Source organism: Haliotis rubra, unplaced genomic scaffold (assembly GCF_003918875.1).
Source record: "Haliotis rubra isolate DU_JTF1 unplaced genomic scaffold, ASM391887v1 Scf1997, whole genome shotgun sequence".
NCBI classification, from domain to species: Eukaryota; Metazoa; Mollusca; class Gastropoda; order Lepetellida; family Haliotidae; genus Haliotis; species Haliotis rubra.
In genome coordinates this window covers 6,226-32,974 of record NW_025765999.1, presented here as the reverse complement: position 1 = coordinate 32,974, position 26,749 = coordinate 6,226, and the positions used below count along the sequence as shown (strand labels likewise).

Genomic DNA, 26,749 nt, shown 5'->3' with positions numbered 1-26,749 from the left:
AAGAAATGGCCAAAATCGCACGGCGCACTACTTTTCGGAGAAACGGGGCTGCCGCGGCCCCAGGAACATAGCGTAACCCCAGCATTAGAATTGGTCGTCAGCAACCCATGTTTGTCGTAAGAGGCGACTAACGACTAAGGTGGTCAGACTCGATGACTTTGCTGGCGCAAGTCATCGTATTCCAATTGCGTTGATCCTCATGCTGTTGAAGTCTGAATTGTCTGGTCCAGACTCAATATTGCTGAGTGCGTCGCTAAACAACCAATCAACCATTAGGATGTACTCAATCAATGCAGTACGGCGGGTAGCTGATGCGGTACACAGCAAGTGACAAATGTCTCGCCATATAGCTGGAATATTGCTGAGTGCGGCGTTAAGCAACAAACATACTCGATGCAAATGGATACCGTGGTAACATGAAGCAGTCTTTGGTACATCTTGTTTGCTGACATGCTACATGTATGTGTACGACAGCTCTAGGAATTACTATTCACAGGACCAGGTTTGCCACAAATGCAAACCATATATAGTTTCTGGCAATTGTTAACCCATTTCCTGAAATCATGCATATTTCGAGGCCAAATATATTTTTCATTGTTTATTAAAATCCAGTTTTCATCATTTCAAGCCGTCGCTGACATTCTCCTTTTAATTTAAGTAAGCTGGTTTGTATATAAATGTGAATCAAAAACAAATAATGTCAAGAATAGAAAATAAATCTATAATTCATATTTTGTGTGAAAACAAAGAGACAATATGTAACATGTAATACGGGGGAGTACTATGCAGTACTTGACGTCAAACAATGCAAAATGGTGTATACTGTATAGCTGGAAGCAAATGTTGAAATATGCTACATCTGTCACACAATCATATTTGATGCCACTTGTCTCATATTCGATAATACAGTCATGTGTTGATGCTTGCTGCCTGAAAACCGACACAATTCTGCATATCCAGCAATATATACCAACAAAACAAACACAGAGGCATGGAGACCTGAAGTCTCTGGGCAATGGGCAAGTCAAAATATTTATGTGTAATCATTAACGTTGCGTACAAACTAGTAAGCATGAATATTTTGATATAACAAACTGTAGGGTAAACCACGATGCTGCACTGGCGTTTGGGCTAACGTGCCACCGGGTGTTCTGGAGATTACCAATGAAGCTTTTGGGCCGCCTCGCTGAAGCTCCTAGGGTGTCGGAGCTTTTACCATCATGCATTTGGACCAACTATTGCACCAGAGTTTACCATTTTGCATTTTGGCCAATTGTAGTACCTCGGTTACCAGAGCCTTCCATCATGCATTTCGAATACGTGGGCAAGAGAGTTTACCATATTGTATTTGGGCCCATTGTAGTGCCTCGGTTGCCTTTCATTATGCATTTTGGATATGTGGGTAACCGGCGCCTAACATCTTTCTCATCTGGACCAACTGTGGCACCAGAGTTTACCGTTTTGTATTTGGGCCAATTGTAGTGCCTAGGTTACCAAAGCCTACCATCATGCATTTTAGGCACAGGGGAACCGGAGTCTGCTATCATAATTTTCCATTTTGGTAAACTGCAGTACCAGAGTTTACCATCATGCATTTGGGCGAAGCGTGGCACCTTGGATACTGTAAGACTTACTGTGATGCTTAATGAGCTTACTATGATGCATTTGAGACACACGTGCCACCTTATGCTCAAGGTTAGCTTGTGTTGCCTGGAGACATATAGCACTGAACTATCTGGTTTAAGCTAGGATTACAGGCATATGATCAAGTCAAAATGTTGATTAAACTCCTACCGAACGATGCATTATTGCCATAGACATAGATATAAGTGTATTATATGCAGTTTCACCACGGGATTGTGCAGTCAATCCGCCAAAATAGAGGAGAGGACAGAGATACTGCCACTTGCTGTAATACTGCTAATCTATGGAATAAGGAAGCGGGGAAGGTTGTACTACCACGTGTAATTATGAACGTGGACTCTTTAGGTGAGTTTCACGCTGTAGGACCCTCTGACATCCCCGAGCTGCTCCGACTCCAGACCAAAGCTGGCCTCTCTCTTCTTCTGGGTTCGAGGAAAGACTGTAGGCCACATCTTGATCGTCTTCTTCCAAGTCTGTCCAGGAGAGATGCTTCTGAAAAACAGCATGAGCGAGCCAGTCAGTGACGTGTTCAATGTGAGTCCGTCAGTGTTAGTCCCTTATTTGGTCAATGTTAGAGGCTCAGGTAATGTTAGTGGGTCAGGGCAAAAAGGTGAGACGATAGAGGGTCTTTCAATGTCAGTCTGAAAATTGGTCAGTGTGAGTCGATAGCGGGTCTTTCAATGTGAGCTTGAGAATGAACCAATGTGAGTCGATAGCGGGTCTTTCAATGTGAATTTGTGAATAGGTCAATGTGTGTCGATAGCGGGTCTTTCAATGTGAGTTTGTGAATAGGTCAACGTGTGTCGATATAATGTGTGTCTATATAATGTGCGTGAGAGTATATGTATCAAAGACCAAGAAATTATTGAATCTGGGCCAGTTAGTCCAGTGACAAAATCTGACCCCATTTCAATCGGCGCTTCACGCATGAGGTATTTCCGTCCCGAACCCTAACAAAGTTGGGGTTTAAAATTAAGAAAGAATTAAATATTACTGACCCTATTGTGATTTTGTCCATCAGTGGTGCCACCGTTTTCATGTTGCCTTCAATCTCCACCTCGCATTTGGTCATCGAGACGGGGAGCGGGTTGGTGAAGGAGATGTCCACCTCTGTTGCCTCCCCGGCTTTAACAGTGGAAGGACCCTATATAACACAGGACATGGGGCAGTATATATACATATATATTGATGGGAGCGGGTTTGTGAAGGAGATGTCCACCTCTATTGTCTCCACGGCTTTAACGGTGGAAGGACCCTATATAACACAGGACATGGGGCAGTATATAAACATATATATTGATGGGAGCGGGTTTGTGAAGGAGATGTCCACCTATGTTGCCTCCCCGGCTTTAACAGTGGAAGGACCCTATATAACACAGGACATGGGGCAGTATATATACATATATATTGATGGGAGCGGGTTGATGAAGGAGATGTCCACGTCTACTGTCTCCCCGGCTTTAACAGTGGAAGGACCCTATATAACACAGCATGTGAATTTCACATTAGAAACACATTTCCAGAACTACTACCGTTGTCTATTAACGGTCTTATATATCAATCAATGAAATCCCACCTTTATAACAAGGTCAGGGCGGCGCAGCTGAACGTTGTAGAGTTGTGTGAACAGACTTCCGGTTTCCTTGACCTTCGTTAAAACCTGGATCTGGAAGTTGAAGCCTTCCTGTGGGCGCATCATTGCTTGCTGGGGTGACACACTCAAGGTGAAAGTCTGGCCTGTAAACACAATACCCATTGGGTCATGTTCCACACAGGTATCGTAGAGCTTTCGCTCGTTTGATACCAAATCATTAACGCGTTAAATAAAAATGGTATTCCACGGAAGATCGATTAGTATCGTCTATTTATGTCTCACGAATATGACCACAATGGTACACCTACTCTCCTCCGCCTGTGATAGCTTAGTAGAATCTACTTTTAGTGTCTTCTGTGTTAACATTGTTGCCTCTTCACACCTGCCTGTAATGAATACGATATATGTCTCCCGTTGCTACAACGTTAAATCAACTCCACCGTATGTAATACGTATGAGGATTACTAAACGACCTTCCGTGTAATCCCATTTTTATTAAACGGGTAAATGATTTGGTATCAAACGAGCGAAAGCGACTTTGAAACACAATCATTCACGACTTTAATAAAAATGGTATTTCACGGAAGCGAGTTTGGTATTCTGTTTTTTCTCTCCAACATAAACTGATAGAAACTGCCTACAGTGTGATGACTGTCAGCTTTCCGCGAGTCAAGCAAACTCTAATACCGTTGTGACAGAGGTAATAACATTGTGACCTCATAACTGTACCATTATGACGTTATTACACTAGTGTAATATTGTCGTAAAGTTATTACACTGCAGTATCTTGCACGGGCGAGTAATAAGTCAGTTTATTATATAAGCATATTTTTCCGGCTACCTGATTGGTCTAGAGGGTCACTGTCGACAGAAAAGCATATTGACTCCCACCCAGGTCCGACCAAAAGTATTATTGTCTTGAGGTTTTTTTCGGTAATTACATAATAAAACAATTATGGACTGGGGAATTCGATCAATACCTGTTTTTATGGACCCACGAAAGGCAATATTGATCTCGGTCTTCGTCCTCTGTCAATACTGCTTTTCGTGGGTCCCTAAATAGAGAATACTACACGAGGTCTTATTACATACGAAATAATACGAAACGAGTGTCCTTCCTATGGTATCTGACCGAGCGAAATGCATTTAAGTTGTAGAGTGAATGAATTCACGTGTTTGTTATGAATGAAAAAATAGTTACGTCAGAATGTGACCTAACTGAAAGGTCATCGGTTATCCAATCAAATCGTTAGAATCTCAGGTCAAGTCGTTACGACACAGGTCAACGCGATGTGACACTCGTGTGACGTACGATATTAGTATGCAACTACCCATACGTTGGCCACGTGAGTAATAATTAAGAATATTTCACTCATATATGACGACGTCCATGCGTGTGTATGTGTGGCGTCTTGTACTTGCCCTGACCATTAATGCCGAGCGCCCGGCAGGGACATACAAGTACCATATGTTAACGTTACCAATACGTTGACCTCGTGGGTAATAAAAACAGGTATTTGACCTCATCACCAGTCTATAATTGTATAATATATCACGTCTCTTACGACTCCAATGTTACACCTACTTTGCCCTGCTTGTAATGTCTCCATCTTTTCAGACTGGGCAGCCGTCCCCGTCGTGACGCCGTGGTAGGTACTGTGAAAGATGTCGATAAACAAGGTAACGGTGCGGGCCACGTTGTCGTTGTTGCGGGCGTGTATCTTTACCGAGAAGCCCATTCCCACCATGACATCGATATTGTCCATACTCAGTCCAATGGCCTGAGTTAAGAAATTGAAAATATAACCCCTCCTTGGTTAAAACGTTCACCATATTTAAGAATCAACAGAACGTTTTAACCCATCAAGCCTGTCCATAGCACCATGTGTTACAATACGAATATGTATAGACTAACATCTAGTCTCTGAAGTGAGCATATTTCACAGAGAATTTCAAAATTAAAATAATTACAATTAAAAGAAGCCCATAGACTTCCTCCATTATCAGAAACCGTGGTAATCTGGACTTGCCACACATTCTAGACTTGCATGTGCTGGATTGGGGATATGTGTTTTATGGTCTGAGTGACAGACAAGAATATGTATAAATGCACCACATATTTAATACTAGCACTATCTAGTGTTAAACTCTCGCCCTCACCTGTGACATCGGCAGCTCATCCTCATCGTCATCCAGATTGTCCTTTCTGAACATCGCCTGGGCCTGTCGGAGCACATCTCTTGCTTTCGCGGAACCTGTGAGAAGACAGAGTAACTGAAATAACGACATCAGTTGGCAATAGGCCTGGGCCCCATTTAACAAAGCTCTCGTAAGCCTAACATCTCGTAATGTTTCTTCTCGTAGCATTTGTACCTCCTATACTGTAGGACTCGTAAGCCTAACATCCCGTAACCGTTCTCGTAGCGTTCGTACCTCCTATACCGTAACATAGAAGGTACGAATGCTACGAGAAAAGTTACGAGATGTTAGGCTTACGAGAGCTTTGTGAAACGGGGTACTGGTCTAGTTTCAGTGACCATCAGCTTTCCTTCCTGGGTGCTGTAGTGCTTTTACTAAGGCTCCGGGCAGTAAGACTACCTTCAAGGTGCGTGTAGTGCTTTTACCAAGGCTCCGGGCAGTAAGACTACCTTCAAGGTGCGTGTAATGCTTTTACCAAGGATCCGGGCAGTAAGACTACCTTCAAGGTGCGTGTAGTGTTTCTACCAAAGCTCCGGGCAGAAAGACTACCTTCAAGGTGCGTGTAGTGCTTTTACTAAGGCTCCGGGCAGTAAGACTACCTTCAAGGTGCGTGTTGTGCTTTTACCAAGGCTCCGGGCAGTAAGACTACCTTCACGGTGCGTGTAGTGTTTTTACCAAGTGTCAATAAGGTGTGTGTTGTGCTCTGTCCAGTGGTCATTGACAGTGGGCCTACCTTGCGGATACTTATACTGGTCAGTTACATCCAGTCGCTGCAGCCCGACCTGTGACTCACGGGATGGACTGTGGGTGCTGATATTCTTGCCAATACTGCAGAAACACGCGGAATAATTAGGAAACGGACGTCAAGGACGCATCATGTTCTAGTCAAGGACATAGGCAACACGGGGACATATACAATAAGGGGAATTGTGCTTGTCAGGAACATATGCGTGAGTGAGCGAGTGAGTTTAGTTTTCCGCCGCTTTTAGCAATATTCCAGCAATATCACGTCGGGGGACACCAGAAATTGGCTTCACACATTGTGTCCATGTGGGGAATCGACCCTGGGTCTTGGGCGTGACGAGCGAACGCTTTAACCACTAGGCTACCCCCACCGCCCCCATATGCGTGAGGTGGAAGTGCTTGTCCTGAACACATATGTGACAAAGACTAGTGTTAGTCAGAGACCTATACCAATTTGGAACCTACCATTATCTGGGACAGTCGTACCAGTCGGGGAACCTATTCTATTCATATATACTGTATAATATATTGCAATTAGGAACGGACTAATGCGATGACTGTCGACTTCACCCACCAGAGTGTTACTCACATGTTCCTGATCCGCTTCACTTGTTTGAGTTTTCTGGTCACTGAATCCTCTTCCCAAGTCACTAAGTCCGCATTGACCTCCGCGAACACGAAGGGCGTGTCATGGCCGATGTAGATAAGCCCTTCCTTGATGGCCTTCAATGGGGCGGGACCACAACAGAACGCGCCTGTAAATGCATGAAAGAGACAAGGCAATAGGTGAGTGAAAAGGATACAAGTTCTCTAACAATATATGTGTGCGTTTTAGGTGTACTGTATGTCAAGTAACATTGGTTGTTATCATATGTAATGTATTATTGGGCGTTATTGTATGTCAAGCATTAACAGCTGGTAACATATGTCAAGTATCACTCATTATTATTGCATATCAGGCATCAATGGTTGTTATTGTGCTTCAAATATCAATGGTTATTTTTGTGCATCAAGTATCAATGGTTATTATTTCGCGTCAAGTATCAATGGTTGTTTTTGTATGCCAAGAATCAATGGTTGTTATTTTGGTGGCAAGTCTCAATGGTTATTATTTTGCGTCAAGTATCAATGGTTATTATTGTGCATCAAGTATCAATGGTTATTATTGTGCATCAAGTACCAATGGTTGTTATTGTGTATCAAGTATGAATGGTTGTTATTGTGTATCAATTATCAATGGTTGTTATTGTGTATCAAGTATCAGTGGTTATGATTGTGTATCAAGTATCAGTGGTTATGATTGTGTGTCAAGTATCAATGCTTATGTCGGTGTCCCTCCCACCTTCACTTTCCTCCTGGGGCGTGGCATCAATGGCCTGCCACCCGTCAAACTGTTTCCCCAAGTCTGGGCGACTCATCCATACCTCGTTCCATACATGAAAGTTCCTGGGAAATTCAAACGTTCTTTGTCATACGTAAATGGGCTAAAACTGAATAAAACACGACAGTCAGCAATACTATTGTAGATATGTACGCTTTTCCCTGAACACGCAGTCTCTTATCAAATAGGCTCGTACATCAACCTGGGCGATGGGGTAGCCATATGGTTAAAGCGTTCGCCCGGGTTCGATCCCCCACATGGGTACAATGTGTGAAGAGCATTTCTGGTGTCCCCCGTCGTGAAATTGCTAGAATATTGCTAAAAGCGGCGTAAACCTTAACTCACTCACTCTTACATCTACCATGAGATACTGGCTACTTGCTACCCATGCAAATGACTATATGATAGTAAAACACGAACAATTATTCTAGGCTTTCTTATTTTTTAAATAACTTAAAATATTGTTTTTCCAAACAATAATTGAAAAATATCAATAGATGTCACAAAACATCAGAAAACAATATCGTTTTAGTCTATTAATTCCATAAATTTGTCAAGAACAGCATTGGCACCATCTTCCAACTGTCCTCGGACATGAACCCCCATACTTACCATTTCCTGTCGCCGGAGACGTTGACATAGCCACCCGTATGGTTGGGTCGGTATATTTCGTCTAAGCTTAGACGTTCCTTGTCAGTGTTGTGAGAAGATTCATAGTTGGTGACACTCCTACAGGGCAGTCCTATCGCTCGGCACACTGTGGATACAGCGAGCAATGTATTATTAATTACGGTGATATTCAAATTCATAAACATAACTTTCAGCCCAGAAAATACATGACTATAGCATGTGAGCGTTGTCACGACGCGTCAGCTTAATCTGACGCAGGTCTCAGACGTGTACCACTGTGGTGGAACCCACGAACACGGGTTTGGTGCTGGCAAACCTAGAAATATAATCGGGGAAATCGGGATTCGAACCAACAACCATAGGTTTTTGTGTACCCGGAGGGCGCATCACTGCAAAGATAATTGCGGCGCGATAGACGATTTGGCAGTCGTGTCCACTAACTTGTTGCATGTATGTCAGAAGGATAATTGTTCTCTATATTAATGATAGAATTGTTCGCCTATACTGATAACAATGATATTGACAGTTTTCCTTTGCTGATAATGACAATACTGAGTATTTCCTACTCATACGACCCGACCCACCCCACCCATGCCACTCCACCCCATCCCTACCCGCGCCCACAAGTAGTGCTAAACAACCATACTCATTTAGCCCTCTACTGCAAAGTAAAAACACCGATTGTTTGTCCACACTGTTAAACAACAATTCGGATTGTTTATCTATACCGTTACACAACAATAGATTGTTCATCCACACAAGTACTGTAAGACAACAATACGGATTGTTCATCCTCATTGTTAGACAACAATACGGAAACTCCCCATTCTTAAACAACAATTCTGCATGTTCTTCTCCATGGTTAACAACAATACTGATTGTTCATCCACACTGTTAAGCAACAATACGGATTGTTCATCCACACAAGTACTGTAAGACAACAATACGGATTGTTCATCCTCACTGTTAGACAACAATACGGAAACTCCCCATTCTTAAACAACAATTCTGCATGTTCTTCTCCATGGTTAACAACAATACTGATTGTTCTCCCCACCTGTTACGAGGACCCCTGAGAAGACCCAGCACTGTCCGAACTTGACCGGTTTGGCGGTGGACATGTACTGCTTCAGGATCTTCACACTCCCTGTCCAAGTGTTAGGATGCGTGCCGCCGTCGAAACCGCCATTCCATTTCCCATACAGGACGCCGTTGTCATCGTTGAAGTTCACCTGAGCATTAATAAATATGACAGTGTGGCAGTGCACAATTTACAATTGGATGCTTTACATTTGTATATTTATGTGTATGTATATATTTGTATATATTTGCCACACACTTCACGTTCATTCTAAACAATGCACAATTTACGATTAGATGCTTTACATTTGTATATTTATGTGTATGTATATATTTTGTATATATTTTCCACACATTTCACGTTCATTCGAAACAGTTACTAATGTGTCACTTTAGTTATCCTTCATGCCAAAGGTCAAGCTGACATAAGGCACTTTGCAAAGGTAATTAACATCAACCATAAACCATTTGAAGTGTCTACTTCAAATTCAATCTATTATCAAACTAAAAGTGTGTTGACACTGATGTTAACGTTAAGTTTGATGACGGTGTAATACTATCATTGGTCTCATCTGGATCCTTACAGGGAATGTCTCAAGATCGAAGTGAGTGCACCTTCTAGACAAATGAAGTAAGAATATGGAATAATCCATGGTCACTGGCGTGAGTACTCACTATCTTGGAGAGCATCCTGGCAACCTTGCTGGCGTTCCCCATGGATCGTGTCATCTTGAAGTTGAAGCCTTTCCTAAGAAGATGGAGAGCGGCGTGCAGGATGCCGTCCTCAAACTGGCCAACAGATTGGTTCAAATTATTTACAGGTTAAACCTGGTCCTCAAACGAGTGTGTGTCCAACTAAGGGTTAAAATTATTATCAGATTAAAAACAGGCCCTGAAACGAGTGGGTGTCCACTAACAGGTACATATCTACAACAGATTAAACAGGTCCTGAAATGAGTTGCTGTCCACCAAAGGGTTCATGTCTACAACAGATTAAACAGGACCTGAAATGACTGGGTGTCCACCAAAGGGTTCATATCTACAACAGATTAAACAGGACCTGAAATGACTGGGTGTCCACCAAAGGGTTCATATCTACAACAGATTAAACAGGACCTGAAATGACTGGGTGTCCACCAAAGGGTTCATATCTACAACAGATTTAACAGGTCCTGAAATGACTGGGTGTCCACCAAAGGGTTCATGTCTACAACAGATTAAACAGGACCTGAAATGACTGGGTGTCCACCAAAGGGTTCATATCTACAACAGATTAAACAGGACCTGAAATGACTGGGTGTCCACCAAAGGGTTCATATCTACAACAGATTAAACAGGACCTGAAATGACTGGGTGTCCACCAAAGGGTTCATATCTACAACAGATTAAACAGGTCCTAAAATACCAATGAGGGTTCAAAGGGTTCATATCTACAACAGATTAAACAGGTCCTAAAATGAGTTGGTGTCCACCAAAGGGTTCATATCTACAACAGATTAAACAGGTCCTAAAATGACTGGGTGTCCACCAAAGGGTTCATATCTACAACAGATTAAACAGGTCCTGAAATGACTGGGTGTCCACCAAAGGATTCATATCTACAACAGATTAAACAGGTCCTGAAATGAGTTGCTGTCCACCAAAGGGTTCATATCTACAACAGATTAAACAGGTCCTAAAATGAGTTGGTGTCCACCAAAGGGTTCATATCTACAACAGATTAAATAGGTCCTAAAATGAGTTGCTGTCCACCAAAGGATTCATGTTAACAACAGATTAAACAGGTCCTGAAATTAGTTGGTGTCCACCAAAGGGTTCATATCTACAACAGATTAAACAGGTCCTGAAATGACTGGGTGTCCACCAAAGGGTTCATATCTACAACAGATTTAACAGGTCCTGAAATGAGTTGGTGTCCACCAAAGGATTCATGTCAACAACAGATAAAACAGGTCCTGAAATGAGTTGGTGTCCACCAAAGGGTTCATATCTACAACAGATTAAACAGGACCTGAAATGACTGGGTGTCCACCAAAGGATTCATATCTACAACAGATTAAACAGGACCTGAAATGACTGGGTGTCCACCAAAGGGTTCATATCTACAACAGATTAAACAGGTCCTAAAATGAGTTGGTGTCCACCAAAGGGTTCGTATCAAGCGAAGCAGTAGCAAAAAGCGGGTTCAGATGCATTAACATATTAACCCTAGTCCTCAAACGAGTCAAAAACAACACAAAGTCTCAAATCCAGACCACGCTAAACCTGGTCATGACATCAACTAAAATTGCAAAGTCTTTTACAAATTCTGCACAATGCCGACTTATTTATTTATCGGCTAGGTAATGAAATACTATATGTCTTCAGAAAGATAGTTCTGTGGATAAAGTGTATTGAAAACGATAAAAAGTATGGACTTCATACTGAATATGACGCCTTCAACTACTTTACAAAGCAGAATCTCACGATTTGATATAACTGTAAATCACTTATTACTTTGAATTTTTTTTTATACATTTTGTTGAATAGACAAATCAAAAACTACAGAAAAAAAAGCTCGAATTAATGTGTGAGCAAGTTATGATACAAATGTTTCACTCTGCATTGTTATTTTGACAGTGTCTGACAATACAAAAAGCTCATTGTGTCGTCCGTGAACTTGAACCATTTCTGATTGAAGTGGACATGGGTGATCGTGTCCATACATGCGAATGTTGTCATGAATTGCGACCTGTTAACGCCATCTTGTCAGTGGGTATGCGTGCGTACTTCATACAAGAACAGTTAAAAATAGTCTTGTTCTTTATGTATGCATTTCTAAGAAGGGACATCGTAGCATGGTCGCATTGTCGTGTTGTCTCCCTTTAATAAAAAGCAGAAAGTGTCAAAATTAGCCAACGCGCGACAATGCGACATCGTGACAATATCCTTTAAGTGATTCCATAGTTATTAGGGCTGCACGGTATATCGCCATCCTTTCATTGACGACAAATGTTTACGATCGTTATTCAATCACAAAACTGCATACTGTATTATTATAAATTGTATAAAAAAGAAAATAGCATCTATGACTATGCAACCTAATTTTGAGATTGCTGTTATCAGAGCCATGACATGTATATTTGGGGACTTGTAATGTAGAAAATAGGATTGACATGCACAATTAGCGTCACTCACTGTTAGGGCTACACAATATAACCGTTTAACGGTATTTACCGGTTCAGACATGAAAATTATACGTATTGCGATACACTGATCGAAAACCGGTATTTTTTACATGCAATCGGAAAACTTCGCAACACTCAGAAATCTTCGGATATTTCCGTGTTTCACACCGGAAGTCATGTGTTTGTTGTGAAATGGCGACCCTCAACAACGATCAATTTATTGTGGTGCCAAATACTAGGGCAAAGGCTTCACTAGGGCAGCATTTGGGGTTGAACCACTGTGTTGATGTTAAATTGTTCTTTCGCATCACAATGGATAACAATATGAAAATTCTCTGCAATACCCACCCCTACTCACTGTCAAAATCTTAAGGTCCCAACATATCGAAATACGGGTATCTGAATCGCAATATATTGCAATACAATTTATTTGCCAATACACAGCCCAAATAGTTATGACCTATTTTTAGAACTGAGTCAGACGAATCAAATGACTGTTGCCTTGGTAACAAGAGTGTGTTTTGTTACTTATAGTATTTATATTCGTTCTTCGTTCAAACCTTAAAGTTTTGAAGCGTAAACTATTGCAGCTATGTACCTTGGAACGGTATTTATACAAACCACTTGGGCCTGTTAACCCACCTCAGCCACGTCAACTTGAATACAATATGTTGAATTGATAAAATTTACTGGACGAAGCTAGGTCACCATGACCAAACGATAACAAAACACCGCTAAAAAAACAATGAAGTTTAGTTCGAAAACCTGTCTCTTCACAGGGCGTACAATACACAATATTTATTGGCGGCTGTAATTTAAGAGGTAGTGGTTATAAAAAAAGGATATTTGTCTAGCTTGAACTACAAAGATATACTCTCCCCAAAACCGCATATAGGTATTTCTACTGTATTTTTATGTTTATTTTGAAACATCTTGTAGGCTTTATCAGTCAATGAAATAAAGCGGAATTGCACACTGGGAATGCAGAGTTATCTGTCTTTGGTACCAACTCGAAGAAAGTCAGTTTGAGTGTCACATGGAGACTTGTGGTGGCGCTGAAGTCAATACCTCGTGTGACCACCGTGGGCATCCAGAACTGCACGACATCGCCTCGGCATCGAACGAATAAGTCTCAGAATCTCGTGTTGCCCAATCGCAGCCCACTCTGCCTGTAGTGCCTGTGCGAGTTGCTGAAGTGTCTGGGGCTGAGGGTTACGGCGTCGTACCCGTCTGTCCAGGGCATCCTACAGATGTTCGATCGGGTTTAAGTCCGGTGATCTTGAGGGCCAGGGGAGCACATTGATGTCGTGGTTCTGGGGGAAGTCTCTAGTGTGACGTGCTGTGTGGGGCCTGGCATTGTCCTGTTGAAACAACTCCCTCTGGCGATCAAGGATTAGAAGGAGGTGTGGGCTTAGGATTTCGTTACAGTACCGTTGAGCTGTCAGGTTGCCCTGGATCATCACCAAATCACTTCTGGCAGGTGATCGTTCCCCACATCATAACACTTACCCGGCCGAATCTGTCCACCTGGGGAACGCAAGTGTCGGCGAAACGTTCACGTCGACGTCTGTACACCCGCATTCTTCTATCGCGTCTTTCCAATAGAAATCGTGATTCATCAGATTCTACGCCAATTCGGTAGGTTCCAGGCCTGAACGTTGGTGCACCATTGAACTCGATGTCGACGATGTTGTTGTCGAAGCTCAGGGCCAAAATAAGGTCTTCTGGCACGTAAACCAGCCTCTCTCAACCGATTCATGACGGTCTGTGCAGAAAGCCTCCTCAATCCGGGTATTTGTCGAGCGGTACTGGTCGCCGTAGCTGTTCGATGACGCAGGTGATGTACCCGGATGTAGCGATCGAGGCTCGAGGTCGCCCACTACGAGGGGCATCTGCTTCCGCATTCTGCCGGCGATATCTCTCCCAGAGCCGTGAAATGGTGCTTTGGTGAACATTCATGCGTCGGGCAACTGCACGTTGAGACTGGCCAGCTTCAAGCAAACCAATGGCGATATGACGGTTGGCTTCACTTAGACGTGGCATTTTGCGTTCGTCAACAATATTCCAAATACAGTGAATAATCGACAGCCAGCGATCAACCTTTTATACCCATCATTGAGACTATCTGATCCCCAACTTTCACATCCCCGAGATTGAAAATCATGCTGTTAAATACGGGTATTTTACGGATGGTGCGTTTTGTTGTGATGTTTCAAAACATAAACACCATAGGACTCAGTTTTAATTCATTGCTACATGAAATTGCTATTTTCATGATGCGTTTCTTTTTTGGGAGAGTATATTTACAAGCTGTAAATGAGAACGTAATATTACAACTGTACATCTGGTGGTATTACTGACACCTGGCTGGTATCCATTGAATATAAACAGAATCACATTATGTAATGTGATGTTATTGTGGTGAGTTAGTGAGTGAATGAGTTCTTCTGACAATATTCCAGCAAAAGTACGGCGGGCCACACCAGAAACGGGCTTCGCACATTGTACTAATATTGCGCATCAAACTCAGGCCTTCTGAGTGACGAGAGAATGATTTAACCGCTGGGCTACCCCCACTACCCCTAGTGACTATCGTCCTGTCAATGCATGCAGCTTTGTTGTGTCGTGTATCGAAAATTTTCATCACTGTCTGGGCTGTCTGAGCTGTGTGACCAGACTTGGAACTTCTCACTTTACGTAGAGGGCCGGGGCACATTATTTTTAAGGAATGGAGAGTTACGAGGATATTACCCTACTTAAATTACATTCGAAGTATTGGGAATGTTGCTGTTATCAAAATTAAATGTCAAAATGACAAAATGAAGGTTTTATTTTGAAACTGGTACACATCGCTCCATTCCTAAAAAGTAATGGAGCGAACAGACAATGGAATGACGTCACAAATGTAATTTAATTTGTTGTCAAACGCTGCACTAAGCAACGTCACAGCTGGCTGTAAATAATCGAGTCGTGACCAGAAAATATCTCCCTTCAAGTGTAAGCTATTAGTAGTATAGTAAGGGTCCGCCGATGCTCCTTTGGGGGGATCAGGTGGTTAAGATGTTCATTGGCTAATCAAAGTCACGTCATCATAGTGTAAGCTATTAGATTTGGGTACGTTCTGAGGGGAAATGTTTAACAATGTGATTTGTACCATCTGCTTGGACAGGATACTATTTCAGAATTTCAACACTACAAGCAACTAATTACACTACTAATCACAACTGGACTGACATCTAGTCCCTAGAAATAGTTTATTTTATACACATCTGCAAAGAAAAAAATATTAAATAAAATCCGAAGAGAACCCAGAAAAACAAGATCTTCAGACTTGGGGCAAGCTAGACCTACCAAATAATTCTGGATAAAAGGGTATGGGATATAAACTAGGGCTCTACATTAACTATATAATCACACTGGGGCACTAAAAACTCAGAAACTCTTCACATCCGGGCATTACAAACTCAGTAACCCCAATAGCACCTCCTCTGACCGAGCTGGCAGTAACTCACCAGACCCCAACAGTAACTCACCAACCCGAGCTGCCAGTAACTCACCAGACCCCAACAGTAACTCACCTGACAGATCTGCCATTAACTCATCAGACATGGCATCAACTCACCTGACCGAAGTACCAGGGCTTGCCGTTAATGTTATCGTAATCTCCCTGGTACAACACTCCCGAGTCGTTTTCCACAGCCTCCGCTAGCCACTCTGGGTCAGGCAGATAAACCACATCATCTGTCCCGACAGAACGTACATTTCATCAGCCTGAATCCCTGCAGATTCATCCTAGTGTTCATTAAACAATTGTCATATATCCATGTACCGTACACATGCATGGTCAAACAAGTGAAAAATATTACAAACAAGCACTAGGCTCACATTTAGTCCAAGAAATAGAAAGGAGTCCAGACGATCACTTTCTTCAGACAGAGGGCAATTTAGAGTTACCGAATAATTCTAGAAAAGGCTTGGAGCACTATTCAATCCCAGAAATATAAACATCTTGTCACAATAGATATATCTAAAAAACATTCCAACCAAAAGGAGCCCTGGACATTAAGAGCAGAGCTGTCTAGGCTTGCAAAATTACTCTTGTCTGAGTTGGGCAATTTTCTTTATTTTTTTGTAATCTGGGAGAGGACGACAGAACCTGTAGTGCCAAGGTGAAAATAATTAGTTAGTTTTACAGATGTTTCACTTAGCAGTACATCAAGACCTGTCTGTTAATATGTTTAGTAGTTTTATTACATAATAATTACAATGTTAAAGAAATTATTATGTAATAAAACTACTAAACATCTAAAGAACTTAAAGTCATTTCTGAATGAATTGTATAAATCGCTTACTAAGTAATATTCAAATGATCATGTCCAGCCACTTGCCATGTATATGTATTTATAGATTCTCATGTACCACCGTTGGTTGGTTGAGAATAAACTTCTCTGTCTGTGTGTCTGTCTGTTAATATGGGGTGGAAGAGCTAACTGCTGTGTTCCACTTTGGTGAAACCAACAAGCAATCTTATGGTCATGACTATCCAGAGATTATGACTACTGTATATCTGAGATTCAAGAGGAGGCAATTCCACACATCGAACTTTATGGCATAAACCACTTTGCTACCGTACACCTGAGAAAAACTATTTCAATATATTCCCTTTCACGTGATATTATTTTGACAGTTGAATTGCTTTTGCTTTTTAATGTGCATTTGTATTAGTTTTCTATTCCCCCGGAGATCTAAAATCAATTTAACAGTTTAAATTCTATTTTTTTTTCGTATTTACCAGTATAACCGGGTGATCTAAAACACTCCATGTTTGAATATTGTGTCTCACCTTTACACCAAGGATTAAAGATGATAATGATGTCGTCATTGTGGTTGTACTGCCAGATGAGGTCTTTGCCGTTCTCGACGTCCACGGTGGTCCTGACAATCAAGTCCCACACTCCAATAGGGGTAGAAGCTGGGGAGAACACTTCTACTGTGAGAGAGTTACCTCCCTTCTTGACGACGGTGGCGCCCCATTTGCGTGGCTTATAGGACGTGTCTTCGTCTTCCGTCACCTTGAAGAGCTCCTCGACTGTGCTGTCGTTTTCTCCAGACGCTGCATGAAGAGTCATGATAAGTGGACAGTGCATCAGAGCATCAGTGAGTGAGTGAGTTTAGTTTTACGCCGCCCTCAGCAATATTCCAGCTATATGGCGGCGATCTATAAATAATCGAGTCTGGACCAGACAATCCAGGGATCAACAGCATGAGCATCGATCTGCGCAATTGGGAACCGATGACATGTGTCAACCAAGTCAGCTAGCCTGACCACCCGATGCCGTTAGTCCCCTTTTACAAGCATACTCGCCTTTTGTGGCAAGCATGGGTTATCAGGGCATCAAGCATCAGTTCCAATTTAACCATCAGTACAGGGTGCGTGACAATGCAGATTATTACCATCACACGGTTCAAAAAGCAAACGCAGCCACCATTCGACAACCTGCCTGTCAGTAAAGTTGTCCTAGACAATTTGCAATACAGTGGAACTTCCTTAACGTGACAGGGAAGAATATATACGGATGCTGGGTGAAATACTTCTGTCTGGAACTACAGTGACGTAATTTTGAATTTTTCGTAGTTTTGAATCCATCGGATAAAAGTGGTATCCGTCAGGGTCATTTGCAATAAAAATATGTACTAAAACAAGAAAACTGACAGGGAAAAGAAAATATACCAAGTTTCTATGTAACTGAGAAAGAAATGTTGTGAGAATTGGCTGTCTTTTTTACCAGCACTAGTACCTACAAAAAAAAGGTATTCTGTGGCTGATTTTGTAGAAACTCAAGTTGGTGCAGTACAAATGGGGTAAAGATGCATTTGTAACCTCTTGATCCATACACAATGTTCAAAATGTTGTAACTCTGAGTCTTAAAAGATCAAATCTATTGGTTTTCAATCTGTCTGTATATTGCGAAAGATTATATTTTAATATTTAAAAGCATTAAATCAAATTGTATTTTTAAAAATAACACTACGTAGAAAAAATGACTTGATTGCTAACTAACTTCAATTGAAAAACAAAATTAATATAAGTAGTTGAAGATTGGTGAAGAAATTAAAGGGGACAATGTTTATCATTATCGATTCAATTATAGATACCGAAACGGCTAGCAGCATCCGTTTCCATACATGTGCTGTGGACTTCTGCGGCTTGGGATAATATCTAGTATTTTAAACATGTTTGACCGTAATATTTCGTTTTGCTGCAGTATGGATAATTTATTAGCGTAATGAAAATGCAATTACCCAGCAAGCACAAAACAGCCTGTATTACAACCTAGAGTAGCCTTCCTTTGTGAATCACTGTATTGTCCGGTCCACACTCAACTATTTGCATACCTGAGTCAAATACTTGAATATTGCTTAGTGGAATGTTACTTGTTTGCATGTGTTTTTGTTGGCTTCTTTGCGGAGAGTTAGTGGAATGCGAAATGGGGTCTAAATAATATATGGTACACACGTACCTAAGCTGAACAAAAGCGTGATGTCGTTCTTGTCGATGTCGTAAGGTCTGTCGAAGGTGATGGTGATGAGGAAGGGCTGACCTCTCCTGACCACCAGCTCGGCTCCCTTATGACCCCTGACCTCTGTGCACTCATACATGTCTGTGTGGTGCTGCTTGGTGTTCTCCGATATGTTAAGGTCAAGGTTGGTCACGTGCAGTTTTGAGGCCAAATCGTCTCCTGTAATCTCCGATCGTTCATCCACCCTTTCCTTGTCTCCTGTTTAAGAAACATAAAATGGTTATTTGTTTACCTTTGAAAGTCAAAAATGTCTTAAATATTCCATTGTCCATTCTACATATTCTGTTCTGGAAACCTCATTCATTTTAACGTGTTTTAAACATTCAAGCACACGTGGATACAATGCGTAACGCCCATTTCTCGTGTTCAAGCCTGGTAAAGCGGGTTTTATACACTAACTCATTAGAATTTCTTAATTTCAGGCATATAACCACTATCAGCCTCTTTGTACCCACGATTGTCTTATCAAAGACCACATTAAACAGATTCTTATGAAAGTAATAGCCATGTACTTTGTAAGTCATTTCATAAATTATATATTTGTAACGCCTGCCTCTTGGACAGATAAGTAAGCGGCTAACAGCCACATCCCGGGGCTACCATGGAGTGAAACCAACAGCACCTGCCACATCCTGACCAAAGCTTTCTTGGTGCCTCGTGGTTATCTCCCTTTCCCCCAGGTCGTCTCTCCACCTGTTCCGGAAGTGGCTGTCGAGTTCCAGCATAGTGGGCCGTGTTCTCCCAAAGGAGTACCATGATTCGCTGAACCGACTTCTCACTATTCGAGTGGAACTGTAACATATTGTCATGTGGTTATTTTATGCTCTGGCCATATCCTTTAGCCTCAAAACGTTATATTATTGTAGGTTCACAGTAGGTCAAGTCTAGGCAAGACCTCAATTGCGCCAAAAGTCGCCGCCCTTGGTTACGTCCCTTAGTTGAATGCCGTAGACCCTGACCATGGCTTCGAATTCCGTTTCACACCATAACTATGTTGGTAGCCTTCACCCAGGTGTTAGACTCCTAAGTCAACGTGAGGTGAGGTGAGGTGAAATTGGGTTTAACGTCGTGCTTGAGAACATTTCCCTCATATGACGACGAGCATGCGTGTGTATGTGTAGGTGCGGCTGCTTGTACTAGCCTAGACTTAAGCTGGTTTTATAGTGCTAGCTCACTGAGATACCAAGCCGCAGTGAAGCATGAATACCCCACTCAGACGGATTATACTGACTCCGAGCCGACCAGTCCTTGTTGTACCCATTAATGCCGAGCGCTAGGCAGGGACCAACAAGTACCATATTTTAACGTCTTTTGGGTATGACGCGGTCGGGGATCGAACCCACGACCTTCAGCTCTCCGTCTAAGTCATGCATCACTTAGGGATATTCAATAAAGTAATACGATTAGTTCCGCGAACCCAACTAACTCGCAAAGGAGTTGGGCTTCAGTTCTAACTTAGTACAGGTGCTTTATAACATATTTGGCTTAGACTGAAACTACACCATTACACCGTATAATGGTCGTTATTTTAATATGATATTCCTTTTTCATTCTTTACAATACAGTGGGTGACATACACCTATTTCCAACGAACGAAGAACTTATTTACGACAATTATATCAGTTCACATTGAAGGTGATGAAGGTGAGTCTGACCTGAAGTTGAAGCTCCGGAAAGACATCGTCGTTGTTGGCGTCAGTGTATGATGTTGAAGTTGTTGCTAGAAACAACGCCTCTCAAACACCTGGCGTTGTATCTGCATAAGTAAAGTGGACAGTTAGACACATGCATTTCCTTCTATGTTCTATCATCTAAGGATACACTTAGACTGGAAATCTTAGATTTCAATAACATTACCTCTGATCTAAGTACCCTGATCTAAGTACCCGCAAGACTTCGGCTCAAAATTCATTATTAATTTCTCTGAATCCTGCTCTGAAGCAGTTTCTGCTACTTTTTGTGTACATGGTCTGGAGACCAAGACAGAGAGATACGGTATATTTGAGTGAGTGAGGGGTTTGGTTTTATCCCATGAATATCACGGCGTGGGCACCAGAAATTGTCTTTGTACATTGTACCCATATGGGGAATCAAACCGGGTATTCGGGTATTCGGTGTGACGAGCGAACGCTTTAACCGCTAGGCTACCCCACCGCTCCCGGTATCCTTGAATCCCCGTTTGTATTCGAGACATAAGGTGTATGTCCACCACTGTTTGTGAAGTCGCATGTATTTTGACACTATGCTAAGACTGCATGGAAATAGTTCTGTTACAAGTGAAGAGAGAACTGCAACATTATTACTGCAAAGTTGCTCATTTAGTCACTATAATTATTCATCAATTAAGCAAAAGATTGAACTGGTTTATGTATGCAACATACAAAACCAATTCGCCATCACAGCGCCCTTCTTTGACATTATGCGAGGTCGATCACGAGCTTTAAGCCTCGTATAGGGTGAGTGAGTTTAATTTTATGCCGCACTATTCAAGCTATATGGCGGCGGTCTGTAAATAATTTAGTCTGGACCAGACAATCCAGGGATCAACAGCATGAGCATCGATCTATAATCCCAAAACACGAACTGTGATACGATGACGTGTCAAAAACAAGTCAGCTATTTGCAGCGCTGACCACATGATCCCGTTAGCCGCCTCTTACGACAAGCATGGGTTACTCTGTAAAGATCAATAGACAATCTAACCCGGTTCTTTACGGGTGACCTCGTATAGAAGTACTTGTTGGCCTTTACGACAACGGGTTACTAGAAGATATAACCCGGTTCTTTACGCCACACAGTGCTCGCTCAGATATTTTGGATGTGACTTGTGACTAAAGCGCGCAGGGCTCTCTAACATCAACTCCGTCCAAGAACGTAAAGAATCAAAACAGTTTTAAATAGTTAAAGATTTGTTTCTTTCTGTATAAATAATCCCAAAACACGAACTGTGTGCTTTCTTTTGTATGTCAGTTTGGTTATGGAAAAACTAAATCTATCGGGGCTATTTGCACCATGCGCACGTAAAGAAGAGCATGATCCATAGCCCATTTATCCATTACTTCATGTGACACATAGTCACTGCGTTGCATATACACGTATACAAATTGTAGAGTAACATCACGTGCTTGCCGCACCAAGGTGTCTAATATAGTGTCAGGTGGCCTACAAACAATATTAAGACTGAAGTGAGGAGCATGCAGAGATGTACATTGTATACATGACTCGTGTCGACACCCAGGCATCTCAGCGTGTTAATACAACCACGCAATGAGTCCAGGTCGTTTAATTAACTTTATTGCGGTGAGCACTTAATCTGGACAAAGTATTTAGGTTATATCAGGTTAGGTTATTTAGGATATGACATCATGATGGTAGACAAAGTACTTTGGTATCGGGTTGTTAACAACTTTGAACGAATTTCATTATTTTGGCGTCACATCATGTTAGCATGCAGTGTAAACAAAGGGTTGTTTAAACCTACATTTTGAATTAGCATTAGAGGATATCTGTAAACCAAATCGTCCTGCTCCGTGGGTGGTGGTGGGAAGAGTGACAGAGTGAGTGATGTTGGAAAGAATGGAGTGAGTGAGTGATAATGTGTAGGCGAGAAGGGAGAAAGTGTGTGAGAGTGATGTAGGCGAGAACGGAGAAAGTGAGTGAGAGTGATGTAGGTGAGAAGGGAGAAAGTGAGAGAGGGTGATGTAGGCGAGAACGGAGAAAGTGAGAGAGAGTGATGTAGGAGAGAAGGGAGAAAGTGAGAGAGAGTGATGTAGGCGAGAAGGGAGAAAGAGAGAGAGAGTGATGTAGGCGAGAAGGGAGAAAGTGAGAGAGAGTGATGTAGGAGAGAAGGAGAAAGTGAGAGAGAGTGATGTAGGAGAGAAGGGAGAAAGTGAGAGAGAGTGATGTAGGCGAGAAGGGAGAAAGTGAGAGAGAGTGATGTAGGCGAGAAGGGAGAAAGTGAGAGGAGTGATGTAGGCGAGAAGGGAGAAAGTAAGAGGGAGTGATGTAGGCGAGAAGGGAGAAGTGAGAGGAGGATGTAGGCGAGAAGGAGGGAGAAGTGAGAGAGAGTGATGTAGGCGAGAAGGAAGAAAGTGAGAGAGAGTGATGTAGGCGAGAAGGGAGAAAGTGAGAGGGAATGATGTAGGCAAGAAGGGAGAAAGTGAGAGAGAGTGATGTAGGCGAGAAGGGAGAAAGTGAGAGAGAGTGATGTAGGCGAGAAGGGAGAAAGTGAGAGGGAGTGATGTAGGCAAGACGGGAGAAAGTGAGAGGGAGTGATGTAGGCAAGAAGGGAGAAAGTAAGTGAGAGTGATGTTGGTTGGAATATTTCTGGGAATACGGTTGGAATATTTCTGGGAATACGAATGGAATATACCTGGTATACAGTTGTGATATTGCTGGAATACTGATGGAATATTCCTAGGAATTCTGAAATACGGTTGCGATGTTATTGAAATACGAATGAAATATTGCTGGAATTTGAATATTGATGATGCGTGGTTTGAGTGGCCAAGTTAAAGTGTTCGCTCGTCACGTCGAAGACCCGGGTTCGATTTCCCACATGGATACAATGTGTGAAAACCACATGTTGCTGGAATATTGCTAAAACTGTATTCAGTCATTGCTGGTGTATTACCAATGCTGCGTTGAAACCCTAACCACTCATCCTTAGAAAATAACATCGCACTAGCTCCCCATCAGGATAAATACTCATCTATTCGGGACCAGAGGTAATATACTCTCCCAAAAACGCAAAGGTTTTGCTCTGTTTTATGAGTCCTATGGTGTTTATGTTTTGAAACATGACAACAAAACGCACCATCCGTAAAATACCCGTATTTAACAGCATGATTTTCAATTTCGGCGTGTAGTGTCACAGAATACCCAGTTCACATGCAATGCATGTGAAAGTTGGGGATCAGATAGTCTCAATGATGGGTATAAAAGGTTGATCGTTGTCTGTCGATTATTCACTGTATTTGGAATATTGTTGACGAACGCAAAATGCCACGTCTAAGTGAAGCCAACCGTCATATCGCCATTGGTTTGCTTGAAGCTGGCCAGTCTCAACGCGCAGTTGCCCGACGCATGAATATTCACCTAAGCACCATTTCACGGCTCTGGGAGAGATATTGCCGGCAGAATGCGGTAGCAGATGCCCCACAGTGGGGCAGTGGGCGACCTCGAGCGACCACTGCGGCGCAGGATCGCTACATCCCGGTACATCACCTGCGTCATCGAACAGCTACGGCGACCAGTACCGCTCGACAAATACCCGGATTGAGGAGGCTTTCTGCACAGACCGTCATGAATCGGTTGAGAGAGGCTGGTTTACGTGCCAGAAGACCTTATTTTGGCCCTGTGCTTCGACAACAACATCGTCGACATCGAGTTCAATGGTGCACCAACGTTCAGGCCTGGAACCTACCGAATTGGCGTAGAATCTGATTCAGTGATGAATCACGATTTCTATTGAGAACGACGCGATGGAAGAATGCGGGTGCACAGACGTCGACGTGAACGTTTCGCCGACGCTTGCGTTCCCAAGGTAGTGGTCAGATTCGGCCGGGAAAGTGTTATGATGTGGGGAGCGATCACCCGCCATAGGAGAAGTGATTTGGTGATGATCCAGGGCAACCTGACAGCTCAACGGTACTGTGACGAAATCCTAAGCCCACACCTCCTTCCAATCATTGATCGCCAGAGGGAGTTGTTTCAACAGGACAATGCAAGGCCCCACACAGCACGTCACACTAGAGACTTCCTCCAGAACCACAACATCAATGTGCTCCCCTGGCCCTCAAGATCACCGAACTCAAACCCGATCGAACATCTGTGGGATGCCCTGGTCACAGCGCCACCACACGTCTCCATGTGACACTCAAACTGACTTTCCTCGAGTTGGTGCCAAAGACGGATAACTCTGCATTCCCAGTGTGCAATTTCGCTATATTTCATTGACTGATAAAGCCTACAAGATGTTTCAAAATAAACATAAAAATACAGTTGAATTCCTATATGCGTTTCTTCTTGGGAGAGTATATCATATTTAAGGTGACGTCATGTCCTTATTTCGACTCTGCTTTTAAACTACTAGAGTCGAAACGACCCGTGTTGGCTGTTTAAGAGCTCTGTAAACATTGATTGAAAAACGCAGAGTAAAGGTGTGCACATATACACAACTGTTCAAACATACCAGGTTGTCTCGCTCACACATGCACAGTTCGGTAGTGGTGTGTTGCTGTCGGAGTAGGCATATTCCTCTATACAATTGCTTAAAATGATCAGGTGAAATGATGCCCCATATTCCACACAAAGAATGTTACACATAGTTTTGATTTTGAGCTGCATTGTACATGCGAAAAAGGAACTGACAGAAACGTATTAAAATCATCTGAATAAAACAAACATCAACAATTTAAAAGGGCATGTAACGACATAACATTACCGTAGTCTACATAAGTTACATATAATAATAATAATAATCCATTTATCATGCGCATCGCTCCATGCACAGTGATGCTCGAAGCGCCCAAGCAATTTGATTATCATTACCCTGGACATATAGCTGGAGTATTGCTGAGTGCGACGTTAGACACCAAACAAACAAATACAAACATTTGCTGGGTCAGCCTTTGAAGGATCAAAGTGACATAAATGGATGATATGTGTTTGATCAACAATAATATGCGATCCTACCTGAAGATGCAGACGAAGCTACAGGTAAATCTTCACCAACAGGTCAGGTATGTAGACGCCTGGTTTTCTTTAGACTGTTCCCCTACTGACTGTGATGACTCACCCGAAACACCGATGCACTTATGCGAAGATATATTTCACAGCGGCAGACCACTTGGACAAAAGGAACCGACAAACGGTCGTTCATAGGAACGTGGGCTCGGCTGTCGTAGATATAGTGTGTCCTTATATAGGTGTGTTGTGGCCTACTTTACTGATGGAGGGGGTTGTAGAGGCTGATAGGCCGCTGGGAATGAATGGGTTTAATCTTGTTAAAACATGTGAAACGTTCGTGACGTGTCATGTTTTACAGCTGAAAGGAGAATGCAGCAAAAAGAATTCGGGTGATCCTGACACTGTTAGACTGCTAAGGCTCAACGTCAGCTCAGGTACACCTGTCCCCTCTACACGCAACCCAGACAGCGAATTAGTGGAGCGGCTTAACAGATAAATTGTGCATTTAATGATAAAAGCATAAAACTTTGCACATTTATTGACTGATGCATACTGAACATTTTCAGATATGGAGACCCTCAAAATAATTTCATTTCGCGCATGCGCATAGGGGTTTTGTTTGTTTTGCCTCCTGATATATGGGAGCGGTCTGTAAATAATTGACTCTGGACAAGACAATCAAGTGATCGACAGTATGAGCATCAATCTAAGCAGTTGAGATACAATGACATGTCAGCTAAGTCAGCGAGCATGACCACCCGATCCCGTTGCCTTACCCGAATCTTCATGGGTCTAAACTTTGACATCAGCCTTCCACACACCCTCGAGTTACACAAGCGAGAGGGGGGCGTGGTTGACGAGCTGTCGGAGCTGGCTAAGGCGTCAGGCTAGTGATCCAGCGAGCTTGGGGTGCCGGGATCGAGCCCACCTGTGACCGGGTGTAAAAATCCTGGAGTCGACTTTGTGTGCAGACCCTTTCACTGTTGTCACAACCCCTAGTGTACAGTACACAACCATATGCACTTAAAAGAATCCACGA

The 26,749-nt window shown here is 42.5% G+C and overlaps 1 protein-coding gene across 1 annotated transcript; it reads right to left on the bottom strand.

Annotated features, from left to right (window-relative positions):
- Window positions 1-1,498: 1,498 nt before the first annotated feature.
- On the bottom strand, window positions 1,499-25,906 carry LOC124275208 (protein-glutamine gamma-glutamyltransferase K-like). The gene is made up of 17 exons (XM_046710697.1): window positions 25,717-25,906; window positions 20,676-20,776; window positions 19,643-19,812; window positions 18,961-19,218; window positions 17,283-17,552; window positions 16,062-16,180; window positions 9,948-10,061; window positions 9,250-9,424; window positions 8,175-8,319; window positions 7,524-7,627; window positions 6,771-6,936; window positions 6,171-6,265; window positions 5,399-5,493; window positions 4,824-5,019; window positions 3,221-3,381; window positions 2,643-2,788; window positions 1,499-2,136 (listed from the first exon to the last, which is right to left on the bottom strand). Exons 2-17 carry the CDS (start codon window positions 20,699-20,701, stop codon window positions 1,986-1,988), a joined length of 2,391 nt encoding a protein of 796 aa, XP_046566653.1. The 5' UTR covers window positions 20,702-20,776; window positions 25,717-25,906; the 3' UTR covers window positions 1,499-1,985.
- Window positions 25,907-26,749: the final 843 nt, after the last annotated feature.

Bases quoted from the DNA above. Each gene is read 5' to 3' on its own strand.
- LOC124275208 (XM_046710697.1), bottom strand. From the start codon at position 20,701: ATGTCTTTCCGGAGCTTCAACTTCAG. The intron at 9,425-9,947 runs GTGAGTACTCAC...ATTAATGCTCAG, and splicing joins CCAGGATGCTCTCCAAGATA to GTGAACTTCAACGATGACAA. The intron at 8,320-9,249 runs GTGGGGAGAACA...CTGTATCCACAG, and splicing joins CTCAGGGGTCCTCGTAACAG to TGTGCCGAGCGATAGGACTG.